The 12,825-nt window shown below is 43.5% G+C and overlaps 1 protein-coding gene across 1 annotated transcript; it reads left to right on the top strand.

Annotated features, from left to right (window-relative positions):
- Positions 1–149: 149 nt before the first annotated feature.
- On the top strand, positions 150–12,424 carry FLVCR1 (feline leukemia virus subgroup C cellular receptor 1). Its single transcript, XM_026048388.1, has 10 exons — positions 150–549; positions 3,497–3,641; positions 4,714–4,854; positions 5,427–5,494; positions 5,781–5,884; positions 7,077–7,187; positions 8,278–8,383; positions 8,599–8,710; positions 9,402–9,469; positions 10,338–12,424. Exons 1-10 carry the CDS (start codon positions 262–264, stop codon positions 10,401–10,403), a joined length of 1,209 nt encoding a protein of 402 aa, XP_025904173.1. The 5' UTR covers positions 150–261; the 3' UTR covers positions 10,404–12,424.
- Positions 12,425–12,825: the final 401 nt, after the last annotated feature.

Raw genomic sequence — 12,825 nt, 5'->3', positions numbered from 1 at the left:
CTCGCTCCGCGCCGCAGCGCCGCCGGGAAGCTGGCCCCCGAGGCCGCCCCGCAGCGCAACGGGCTGCTGCTGCCCGGCAAGGAGGCGGCGGCGGCGGGCGCGCGGGCCGAGCCGCGGCTGTCGCGGCGGCGCCTGGCCGTGCTCGCCGTGTTCAGCGGCTACTCGCTGGTGAACGCCTTCCAGTGGATCCAGTACAGCATCCTGAGCAGCGCCTTCGCGCGCTTCTACGGCGCCTCCTTCGCCGACATCGACTGGCTCTCCATGGTCTACATGGTGGCCTACGTGCCGCTCATCCTGCCCGCCACGTGGCTGCTGGACGCGCGCGGGCTGCGCCTCACGGCGCTGCTGGGCGCCGGCCTCAACGCGCTGGGCGCGTGGCTCAAGTGCGCCAGCGTGGCGCCGGGCCGCTACGCGCTCACCATGGCGGCGCAGGCCGTGTGCGCCCTCGCGCAGGTCTTCATCCTGGGGCTGCCCTCGCGCGTCGCCGCCGTCTGGTTCGGGCCCGCCGAGGTGTCCACGGCCTGCGCCGTGGCCGTGCTCGGCAACCAGGTACCGCGGGAGCGGGCGGGACGGGGGGAGCGCGGCCCTGGTGCCCCTTAGTCCTCGCTTACTCATGGCGAGCCCGCCTAGCCCGAGGGAGGTGCAGGACGGGCTCGGATGCACGGGGCCACAGGCAGCGGCTCCCCTCGCCTGCAGCACCCGCTGAGCGGCTTGTGCCGCCCGCCCACACCTTCCTTTCCTTCATTTCTTTTCTTTTTTTTTTTTTTTTTTTTCTTTTCCCGTTTTAAACACGGCCATAAAGCATCGAGCGGCAGCAGAGCCAGGTCCAGAGCTGACTCAGGACCTTCTCTGTACTGGTTTGATAAGTCGCACGGGGAGCTGATAAGCAGCCCGGGCACGGATTTCTTCACAGCCCCCAGGCCTGCCAGGCCCCTGTCAGCCTGGCAGATAAGATGATAGGTCTCTTCAGAATTATTATTATTATTATTATTACTATTATTGTATATACTATTTGTTCCCCGCCCTCCTCACGTCCTTGGCCCCGCTTTCCTGGGACAGAGGAGCAGTCAGGTCCCCGTGGGGCCGGCTGGTGCAGGCTGCAGCCATAGGTGCCCCTGGGTTAAGTTTGCAGGGGTCTGGCCTCCCTTGGCTCCCACTAGTTACGTTTCTCCTTGGATTGCTAAGGGTGAAATAGTACATATTGGTGGTTAGGGTTGCTTGTTACTTTGTTATTGTCTGTTGATTGTTTTTCAGCTTGTTTGTTTAAAAAAAAATGGATGAGGTCTTCAGTGGACAAACCAACTGCCCATTTTAGACTATTATTATTATTTAGCTTCTCAGCAGAGATGTAGCCCCTGCTTCTCGGAGCCAGGCTGAGGATGCCTTGGTGGCTGAACTGCCTGCCCTCCTCTGCCTCCCCACGCCAGGCAGCAGCTGATGCTCTGCTCCAGGGATGAGGTGGCGAAGGGAAAGAGGAAGAGCTCAGGAGTGGAGAGGATGGAAGGCAAGGAAAGGAGGGACAGGAGAGCCAGGAGCAGAGGTGCGAACGCAGTAACTCAGGTGCTTGCTGGAGCTCACCCCCCTGCAGCRGCTAGGGCTGAGCTTGGGGCATCTAAGCAGTCTGTGGCTGTCTGCTTCCTGGGAAATACCTGGGAAATGCACAGGGAAAGTGGCTTTCACCTTCCTGTGCACAGACCATAATGTCATGTTCTGCGGCCGTCCAGCACTCCACCAACTCCAGTGGTAGAGCTTGAGCTATAGGTCTTAAGATCCTCATCTTGCTTATAACCCATAGAGATTTATACAGTGCCAAGCAGTAGAAAATTTCTGATATTTGGTTTGCTTTCTTAAATCAATAACTCTCTCCAAAACCTAGATTGAAGGAATAGGATGACAAAGTAGGCGCTTGAAAGTTTAAAAGCCTGCCACAATTAATACTGTCTGTCTAACAATGCAGCTACCTTCTGCATGTGCAAGCTCAATTACGTGTCTCGTTGTGCCCCTCTAATCGCACGGGGTGAGCTGTAAAGCAGAGCTGGATCATTACAGCACATAGGGCTGTTGGTTATATGCTGTACAGTTATGCTGCATACTGCACCTGGTCGTCATACTGTATACTGCACCTGGTATTTTACAGACAAATCGCCCATTATTTCCTGAAGTCCTCATAATTCACAGCTGAAGTGCAAGTAACGGGCGATGCACCTCTGTACATGTCAAGGACTGTCATGAGTGGCTGATTTTAAAAAATATTTAGCATTTCAAATAGGCACATCAGACTTAGTGGAGTTCTTCCTCCTTCTGACCATAGCTGCTGTGATTCAGCTTTTTATATGCAAAGAGAGAAAAATGGTGTTACTTGGCTTTCCCTGAAATGTTGTGGGTTCTGCACTGAGTCACGCTGAGCAAARTATTCCCGAAGAAAAGGGCTAATTGTGTGCCTGCTGTGTGGTAATTGTAAGGGTCACATACTGAAGGGTGAGGATRAAAGGAAACAGAGTCTTCAAGGTGAACACTGGGAACTGGGTCCATCAGATGGCCAGTGTGGGAAAAACCAAAAATCTGATAAAGCCCAGAGGCTGCTTTGCAAGCTTACTGGCACACCTCTAGTTTAAACACTTCGAATGTTGAGTTTGCTGTGTTCAATAGTTTTTAATTCCCTCCCTCTCACCAGCGTCTTGCCCAGGAAAACATACCTCATATAGACAAATGTTTCCAAATCTAAAAAGCTGTTTTGACATYTAAAACTAAATCTTACTTTCAAAGGAGAAGCAGAGATAAATTGGAGGAAAACTTAGGACTGTTGTTCCTTGATGTTTTCAGRTGCTTTGTACATATATATGCCTATACATAGGCAAAACTTCAGTCCTTGTTTTTTGTCTTTTTTAGTGCTAAATTTCTTGCTACACTGCAATACAAACCCACTGCTTTGGGTGGATTTCTTTGGCTGTGTATGTATATGTTCTTTTATTTTATCTTTTTGAGGAAACATTTTTTCCCTCCTGCGTTTCTTTGCCCGRTAAGTTCTGCAATTTACCTTGCATGTTGGTCCTGCAGTAATGGCAGGATTGTGATGTCAAAAACAGCATTTTGATGAAGTTTTTACAGGAGTAACTAGAGTCTTCTGCCTCAAGTTTTGGTCCTTCACATGCAGGATGACTGATGCAAGTTAATGGGTGTGCATAATATTCTCTTGTGAAAATAACCTTTGCAAAAAGGCCTTCCTTWCTGCTTAGTTGAATGTGCTGTTCGCTAACGATATCATTGGAGCTTAATCTAGAAAAGAAAAGATAAACAGGGCTATTGAAAACCCGATTGTGAAATATCAGCATGAGCAAACGACTCATAACTGGTATGCTGAAGGAGCACGTTGTCTTCATAATTTTTGTTAATAGTGGTTGCGGGGTAAATCCTGAATTCTGCCTGGCAAGGCTCTTGACTTTTATTGATTTATATTCTTAGGAAAATAATGTCRGTTTTCTTTCTTGCTTTACAGCTTGGCACCGCAATTGGCTTTTTGTTGCCACCTGTCTTGGTTCCAAATACACCTAATGATCTCGATCTAATGGCACATAATATAAGCATCATGTTCTATGGAACAGCAATAGTATCCACGCTCCTGTTCCTCTTAACAGGAGTTGGTAAGTGATCCGTTCTCATAATACCACGTGTACAGGGACCACAGGGAGTGCTTAGACCCTCTTGCATTAGGCAGGGAGAATTAACTTGAGTTACTTGTTGGGTATCTTCAGGCTGCCTGTAGAGCACTGAGGGGGTGTGGAGCTTTAGTGGTGAACCTGCGAGCCAGGGGTAGTGGGTGATTTCAGCTGCTGCCTATGTGGGAAGTCCAGTTGTGACTTTGAATATGCTCAAGAAAACTTTCAAATACTTAGGAAATTCCAAGTCATTAATGTCAAGAACTCTGTCACAGTTTTACTCCAAAAACATGCTCAATTATGTAAGGTAAACTAATTTCAGTAGCTAAGTTAAAGAAATAAATCACCCTAATTTTGCTCTTTGGAAAGAAAATTAAATATTAAAAACAAGGACTAGGTGATGTGATTAATGCAGTTGGGTCTGGCTTATCTTCTGAGGAAATTCTGGGGGAAATTCTTTTCATGAATACATCAGCATAGAGCTTTCACGTCTAAGAAGGATGCAAAGGGGTTTTGCTGGGGTGGGGATCGTAACCTTCATCTTAAAAATACAAGAGCATAGTAGCTCTTGTATTTTCCTTTGGTAGCTAATACATTTTTCTCTTTAACTGAGGCTGCCTTTCCTGTGGTTTACTTGTGTTCTCTTCTTGTGAGAGGGATAAGGGACAGGCAGTTTCTCATCTGTGTCATGTTTCGTGTGGAAGAGCTGCTGTCAGGTTCACTTAGTTTCTTGCTACCCGCAGCAGGACGTTATGTTGGAGTGCAGATTTGTTCTGCTGTTCTCTAATGCAGGTAGAGAGGTAGAACAAAGCCCAAACGCTTTGCTGGTGAAGTGGTGTCTCTGAGTGTGTGTTGGGTGGCAGTCAGGAACAAATACTTGGCACATCCCTAGCGGCTTGTAGCTTGACTCTCACCTGAGAAAATCGAGGATATTTTATAAACATGTTAAGGAAAGACCACAAATGCATCCTTAGAAATCACTCAAACTAAAACACTTTGCATTTCATATTAGTGTGGTAAAGGCAGACCAAAATCTCTCTGTTTTGTTTTCCCCTAGTGTTTGAAGAAAAGCCCAAATACCCTCCTAGTCATTCCCAGGCAGTCCTTCGAACCCTGCCTCCTGAGGAGTACTCCTACAAGCAGTCGATTATTAACTTATTCAGAAATATTCCATTTGTCCTTTTGCTGATTAGTTATGGTAAGTTGTCTGGCAACATGCTCCTAATAGGTACCCAAAGCTTTATTTATTTGTTTATTTAGTGTGACTGTTGGTGTCTGTGGCTGTGAACGACATGCCTGTCTCCCTCRGATTTGGGAAGGGAGAAAGGGAGAAGGTACAGTGAAACTAAATGTGTATCTGAAGACATTTTATGTCAAGAAAATCTAGGCGGGGTRGAAAAGAGAATGGCCTTGGTACCCTCTACTTTGAGAGGAAAAAATAAAAATTCATGAGTTTTTTTTTTTTCCCCCTTGCCTTACTGGTAAAAAATAATTGAAATAAGTGATTTACATCAAGTTCTCAATTTCAGAAGTAGTGAACGTGATAGCTTTAGGGATACAATCTAATTCGTCTTAGCAGCCAGTAATGCTTTGGACAGTGGCCCTTGACAGATCATAGGGATGAGACTTATCAGAAAACTCTAAGACTATCCAGGCAAGCGGTGTGTTTTTGCAGAATTATCTAGTAGAAGATATTTATAATGCAAATATAAAGTCTGCCTGACACATATTGAACGATAAGGGGTGAATCATCCTCTTTTGGTTTTGTAGGTATTATGACTGGGGCATTTTATTCTGTCTCGACTTTATTAAATCAGATGATAGTAACACATTATGAGGTAAGTTTCTCAAGTCTTTTTACTACTCTTTGTTTTAATTTGTGTGTGTGTGTGTGTGTTTGTGTTTGTTTCTAACTGTACATTTGCAGTTTTCCTATTGCTTAGGCACTGTGTGTGCTCAGACATCTGGTTTCCTTTGTACCCCTCTGTGGTTTCTTGCCTCTCRTGCCATTCAGCTATGGAGTCACAGGAATGTTTGTTTGTGCTTGTGACCGCCGGGAGGTCTGAACTTGACTCTGAGTGGAAGCAAGTTATTAATGAGCCCCGTATAAATATTTGTTGAAAGGGAGAAGAAGTGAACGCTGGGAGAATTGGCTTGACACTGGTGGTGGCAGGAATGGTGGGTTCGATTATTTGTGGTTTGTGGCTGGATTACACTAAAACATACAAGTAAGTGTGGGTAGGCATGTGTGGGGTTAAGGGTAGGAAAGCRTTGCAACCGTGTTAGGAAAGTACTGGAATGCAAGGGAAGCAGCAAGTGCCCGATCTATCAGTAGCCTTCACATGGGCTACAACCAGAACTTGAGACTTTCAAGTTGGTTTTTGACCAAGAGAGAGGGGGAAAGCTGTGGAGAATATGAAGAGCTGAAGGGRTTTCCATGTTATCCTTACCCTTGCCCTGCAGGGAGTGTAATGCTAATAAAAAAAAAAGCCCTGTATGTCCTGCATAAGGTGGCCAGCTGTCCTGGTTGTTCCTCTTCCTCCTCCAGGGACCACACGAAAGCTGAAAGCAGAGTGTGTTTTTTTGTTTTGCTCTGTTTGGTTGTGTTTGTTTTTTTTGTTGTTGTTGTTTTTGGATTTTTTTTTGATCTCTCTCATTTTTAGTTTTATTTTTTTAACGCTCTTTCTTGGCCTTTTAATAAGGCCGACACTTGCGTTAATTGAGGGGATGGCTGTCTGGAGCAGMACCCTGTTTTGGGGCTAGGAGCTCGGGGTGGTTCCGCGTGGTGGTGTGGGCCCAAGTGCTGCTTGCCGAAACACGAGGATGGTTCTGGGAAGAGCTCTCCCCTGGTGACTCTGCTGAGCAAGGGCTCCGGGAGCCTAATGGATGTTAATGCTCTAGATTGGCCTTATTTCTACATGTGGCCTAGCCTATAAATGAATTATATGTTCTCATTTTTGGGGTAACAGCCATTATTCCAGATTTGATGTAAATAAAACATCCAAATGGGCTTTGTGTGACTTGCCTCAGACGTTGACTTTTAGCACTAATAACGTTTGATTTGACTGCTCATCTTGCAATTTTTGTGTAATGGCCTGTGCTGCAGGATGTCCGAGAGCCACAGCTTAGTGGCGAACTAAGACAGTCTCGAGGTGATAGTGCCTGATGCAATTATTCTGTAAGAGTCTGAGAATTTCTCTTAGTCTTGAGTGAAGCAGCCATAGAACTAAAAGAAGAAGGAGCTGGGGACGGGATGCCCTCTCATAGAAATGCACGATGTGTTTGAGTCAGTTACATGAAGCAAATTTCCCAACTGTAGAATGTCATTTCTGAGGTAATGTTTGTATGACTTTGTCATACATCAGCAACGTGCCATGATTTTACCTTAACTATGTGTATGCATTTCTTGTTGGCTTGCAGGCAAACCACTTTAATTGTTTACGTTCTCTCTTTCATTGGAATGGTGGTGTTTACTTTCACGCTGGATCTGGGATACCTGATAGTGGTRTTTGTGACTGGAGGAGTGCTTGGGTAAGCAGCTAAAGAGAACGGCAGTTCYGCTCTCGTTAAATATCTGTAATAATGTGAAAAGCTAATGGCTATGGTAACTGAATGATGCTGCTGTATACTCTGCCACACTCTCAACATATATCTTACAGAACAGTTGTTTAATATAATTCACCTTCTGTTACATCAATGTAAATTTGAAGCAAATTACTTCTAACATCAATCTAAAGTGAATTGCATTTATATTTTATTACCACTCCCAACAGAAGCCTATATGTGGCCAGTTTGTTTCATTCCAATTCACAAAGTCCACTGGAATAAAGCTAAACCTTCTTCTTGTCATCAGTGGCCATTTGACTGGAGTCTAACGGAGCAAATTTAGGAAGACTGCCTTCTGTCCATGTTACWAATTTATATTTTGATAGCCCAAGCGGCCCGTTTGGTGCTTTGTGAATTCAGAAGAACATGTATCACAGTCCTGAGAGAGGTACAAGTTAGAAACCCCCAGAGATGCTGAGTCTCTGTCTTCACAGAAATGCTCTGATCTCGCAGGCTGGGCAGGGGAGCAGCAGAAGCTCCTCTTGGGAGGTTCAGTTCAGAAACAACCACCCTAACTGCGTGAAGCCCCCATCCTTCCTCACACCCATGTGTCCCTTTAGCCCCTTGCGGGGGAGCTGCCGTCACAGTGTCCAGCCACCCCGCTACCTGTGGTCTCCCTCTTACATAACATGAATCTTTAGATTGGTCTTTGCATGTGTCTTATATTTGGAAGTAGTTAGTTTTTAATCATGCAGTGATTTGTGCACTTGAGAAGGTTGTTTCATGTGTGTGGAGTGCAGGTGGTTAAGGGAGGCAGGGCAAATATATTAAAATTTCTTTGTCCTCCAAGAAAGAGGTATGGCAGAAATAGTTTGGAGATGAGATAGGGCAAAACAAACACATCCTAAATTTGGGTCTCAATTCAAKACCTGAATCTTGAATTTGCTTTTAAAAGCAGACAGCTAGTCCAGAATAACAGCTAGTTCCGACTACCATATATTTAGGTCTTGATTTTCTTTGCCGTGATAATAMTCAAAAGCCACRCTTGTCATCCTCTTATTTTCCTCTTCACCAGGTTTTTCATGACTGGCTATCTCCCCCTCGGCTTTGAATTTGCTGTGGAAATTACGTACCCTGAGTCTGAAGGCACCTCGTCAGGGCTCCTCAACGCGTCAGCACAGGTTGTAGCATTTCCTCCAATGAAGTAATACTCTGCAAGGCCACTCTGCTAGAATCTGAGAAATCTTTCTAAATTTGGCTGCTGTGTCCTCACTATATTGCTCTAGTCTTAATTTCTTATTTGGTTTCTGTAAGATGTGGTCTGACACTTTGCAAGCAAAAAAAAATGGTGAATCCTTTCTCTGCGATACGGATTAAGTGACTTATTTGTTTGCAGATATTTGGAATTATCTTTACCCTTGTTCAAGGAAAGCTCACAACAAACTACAGTCCCCGTGCAGGAAACCTCTTCCTCTGTGCTTGGATGTTTGTGGGCATTATCTTAACAGGTAACTAGAAATACAAGCAGTGACTTATCTAATCATTTGGGGGGTTTTAGCTMGTGAATTTATGTGATCTCAGGTGTTGAGGGTTTAGTTGCTTGGCTTTCCTGTTTGGACTGAGGACAAAAGTTAGTCGTAAGAGGATGATGTTTTAAAATGATTTATTTATTTTTGTGTGTGTGTTATTTAAGTATGTGCTGTGCATATACTTTGTGCTCAAGGATAATGTTGCTACTATGTGAACCACCTGTTTGGATGCATTTTTTGAATGGTATCTTGAACTTGAGGCAGAACTCCTTCTTTGTAAGTAGGCTAGTAAATGTAAACAAGTGCAGATGTACAGGCAGTTTGCAGTTTCTCAAATATGAGGAATTGCTGATGTTGCTGTAAGCTGTGCCAGGAATTTACACACACCAGTACTTTTTAAGTGTGCTGAAAGTGTCAAAACCATCAARCTTTGCCGCAGGGGTTAGCGGTTTAAAAGTTCTTATTGTCCCTTTTGGCACTTGCTATGTGAGGAGCAAGTTCAGATTGTTGGTAAGAAATCAAGCAGTGCTGATTGTGTAAGAACGAGTACAGAAATTGTGAGTATGTGCTGAAAGTAGCTCCTTGTGTGTGTGTTGTACAAAATATCCGTCTTGGAAGGAATGTCATTACCGAGGCAGGATGATGATCTCTGTTTACTTGATTGTTTCAGCCTTAATAAAATCAGATTTGCGAAGACACAATGTGAATTCAGGGATTACGAATGTGGACGTTAAAGCTGTAAGTGCTGAATCTTTTCCCTTGATTGTATTATTGTCCTTGAATGCTTGCCTTCCGTGGGCATGATAATATTAACAGGAAAGGAGTAACTGACATGAACCTGTCATGCGACTTCTTCCTTGTTCTACTAGAACAAGTTACTGGGTTCCTAACCTCAGATATAGCTCTTTCTCCCCTTAGTTCCCATGAAAAAATCTAATATACCTTTGATTCTATTTATTTTCTGAAGTTTAAGTGCCTAATAYTGATCTCTGGTTTTATGTTTTTGAATCCAGATCTTTCATGCCTGCAGTTAGCGTTGTGAGTTGCGAAGCATTTTTGTGTGTTGGGTTAGGAGGTCATGGTGCATGCTGCACATAGAAAGAAGATAGAAAGAGGTGTTAGTGTTGGAAAGAAGTGGCATCCCTTTAAGTCGAGTCAGGGTGTAATGGGCAAAAAACATGGTGCAGTTTGTACACTATATTTCATTTTACTGTGTTCATATTTCATGAAAGGATTAGTCCATTGTTTTTCTGAGCCCTCCCTTAAATTTAGAGGGAGAGTGAGATCCYGAGATCAGCTTTCCAGATACTAGGAGAAGTCAGAGTGATCACCAAGATTCTGTCGTATCTGAAAGTAACGGAGAAAAAAGACAAAAGATTATTTGTGAAATTTAACAYGTGATGATCAGTATCTATTTGTAGTAAATATGTCCCTTGGAGTAATACCAAGAAGGGATGACAAGGCTTTCRTTAAGTGCCTATTTCAACTAATTGACCATGTATGTAAGTGTAGTCCAATTAACCTAGTCGTTGCCCAGGAATACTGAGGACAGGAGCAGCTTCTGCTACATAACAGCTTAATTCCTGTTTATTTGTCTGTTTTACAGGTACCAGTTGACAGTCCTGTAGAACATGAACCTTGTACTGCATTAAAAGATCAGTCTTCTTTGTGAGACTGAAAGAAGGTGACTTAAAAACGCACAATTTTGGTCGAACACTGGACAATACTAATAAGTGTAATCACTGGATTTGTATGTATATAAGTATTAAAAAGTATTTGGTAGATACTGGTGATATTTGTGCAGTGGAAACTGTGAAGATGTCTGGTTCATTTTGCCCCAGATGAACAATTTACCTTTATATGGAATGTTCATCCAAGCMGTTTCCAAGTTCACTAGTAAAGTAGCTTCACTAGCACAGTACTGTGTGAATGCTCACCTCTCCTGGGAAAAACATACATTCAGGATGCACATGGAAAAATCTAGAAACCTGGAGTACAATCCTATCAGAAACACCTATTTTTTATTTCTTTTCCAAGAAATCAAGAATTAGTTAATTATTCAGGTTTTTCTTAGTGCATTTGAAAGTCAGAGAGTAGGTAGCTGCACAACTGGAGGGTATTAATACTTCCGTGGTGGTTTTTTTTTAACTATATTTGGTGTATACTATCTGTTCATTATGAGAAACTTTGTCTATAGCACAATACTGAAAATAAGAGATGACTGCAATCGTGAATATTTGATACTGGCATCTGATATTTCTTTTGCCTTGAAACTTCTTGATAGATACGAGAAGGCATTTAAAAGAGGACACTTCCTTACAGGTTCATCATAACATTTTGGGGGAAATCTAAAAGAGTTTCCTGCTAGACAAACTGAAGAAGAGCTTCTTATAAAAAGAAGGAGTCAGGCCTTTGATAGCTCTGCTATGAAGTGTTCATAGGCAAGGGAAAGCTACCMTTCAGACTGCCTCTACGGAGTATTTTGAGCTTTCTCAGTTTAAGTGAGAGGAGTACATGTTTACAAAGAGATGGTGCCTTTACTCTGTAAAGATCCTTGCCTCATCTTAGTTTAATTAGTGCTGCTGAAGAAACTCCACAAAGTATTGGTGGAGTATCAGAAAATGTGCTCGATCACTCTTRCATTCATTTTCCTCTGCATTATGAATTGTATTATCTGTGTCTTGGGAAATTTTTGTGATCATCGGGAAATTTTTGTGCTCATCATGTAACTTAGAGGCGAACCATGGCTKGTCTTTCACAGTTGGTCTAAACTGTAAATATGACTGAAAGAAACACTGTAATGCTTTACTTCACCTGATGAAATAACTCCTTGTTATACCATGCCCCTTGGCCTCAAGCACCGTGGATCTCCTTGATGTTCGCCTTGTGTTGTGACATATGTCTGAAATGAGCGTGTGGGTTTCTCCCAGCAGTGCTTTGAAAATGCTCTGCTCTATCTGCACAGACACAGGATTGGTGGCAATACAGGSGTGCTGAGGCCCCCTTATTCTGAGATGTCACACGTGAGTTTGCTGGCTTCCCGTGGATGTTTCTCCACGGAATAGAGGCGACAGTCCCGACAAAACTGGTGGTGTTGCCCTTTGGTAACCACGCGTGGCTTTTGCCTCTGGAGCAATGGGAATAATGCAGTACCAATTTACATCCTCCTTCCTTAATCACAGCTCCAGTAAATCAGCTGCTGTGTTCCTGGCCCTGTGCATTTCCACTCTTACATGCCGTTAGCAAGAGCTTAGCTCTGCAGTTTTAGAAAAGTGTTTCCTGCATCTCCCATGGAAAGTGTATTCATTATGCATGCTGCATCTCTAAATGTTCAACTTCTATGACCCCATTCGATGGTTTTTTTCTAGGATCTATGATTTTTTTCCCTCCTGCTTAACCTTTCATTTTTTGGTGTTGAGTTCCTTTCCCTGATACTAGTTTCCACTTTCTTTGGAGTTTGTAAGAAGTTGACTCYTTCCTTCTGCTGTACAGAGCCCTTTTCAATAACGAACTATCCCTGCTGGCTCCTTGCGTTTAATGTTTTGCCAAATGACTTGAAAAAGATGTAAACAAGGTTTTGGCATTCTGGAAAGAGCCTGCTGGGCCCCTGAAAAGAAAATATTCTTAAGAATGAAGCCTTAATTACATCCTGGATTTAATACCTCCCAAAAGGAGCTTGAAAGCTTGAAACCTGTGAGCATATGTTTATCTAGAAGCTGTTTCCGAGCAAGGATAAAGTATATAAATACAACGCCCAGTAACAAAATAAAGACCAAACCAGATATTTTACGCAACAGTTTTCTCGTCCATGTCTCAAAAAATGATGTTCCAACTAGTGGCCAAAAAAGGTCTGGTGTTGTTGGATTGTTGGAGCTTTCTACGCTTCTGCTTTTAATATTTGTTTTAATGTTAAAAAAATTCCAGCCAATCAAAATATGTCTGGAATTGGAAATGAGGTTTCTAGCTCTGAGTCTTTTGATTCTGGTGATTCTGGCTCAGCCCTCAAGTGAGAGGAGTGGTAGGGGAAGGGCAGCGGAAAAGAAGACTCCTGAAGGAGAGGCAAACACTTGTCATTGGAATGAAATGTCATCTGT

The sequence above is a fragment of the Nothoprocta perdicaria genome, unplaced genomic scaffold, assembly GCF_003342845.1.
Source record: "Nothoprocta perdicaria isolate Ctin4 unplaced genomic scaffold, notPer1 scaffold_54, whole genome shotgun sequence".
NCBI classification, from domain to species: domain Eukaryota; kingdom Metazoa; phylum Chordata; class Aves; order Tinamiformes; family Tinamidae; genus Nothoprocta; species Nothoprocta perdicaria.
This window is presented reverse-complemented; position numbering and strand designations above follow the sequence as displayed.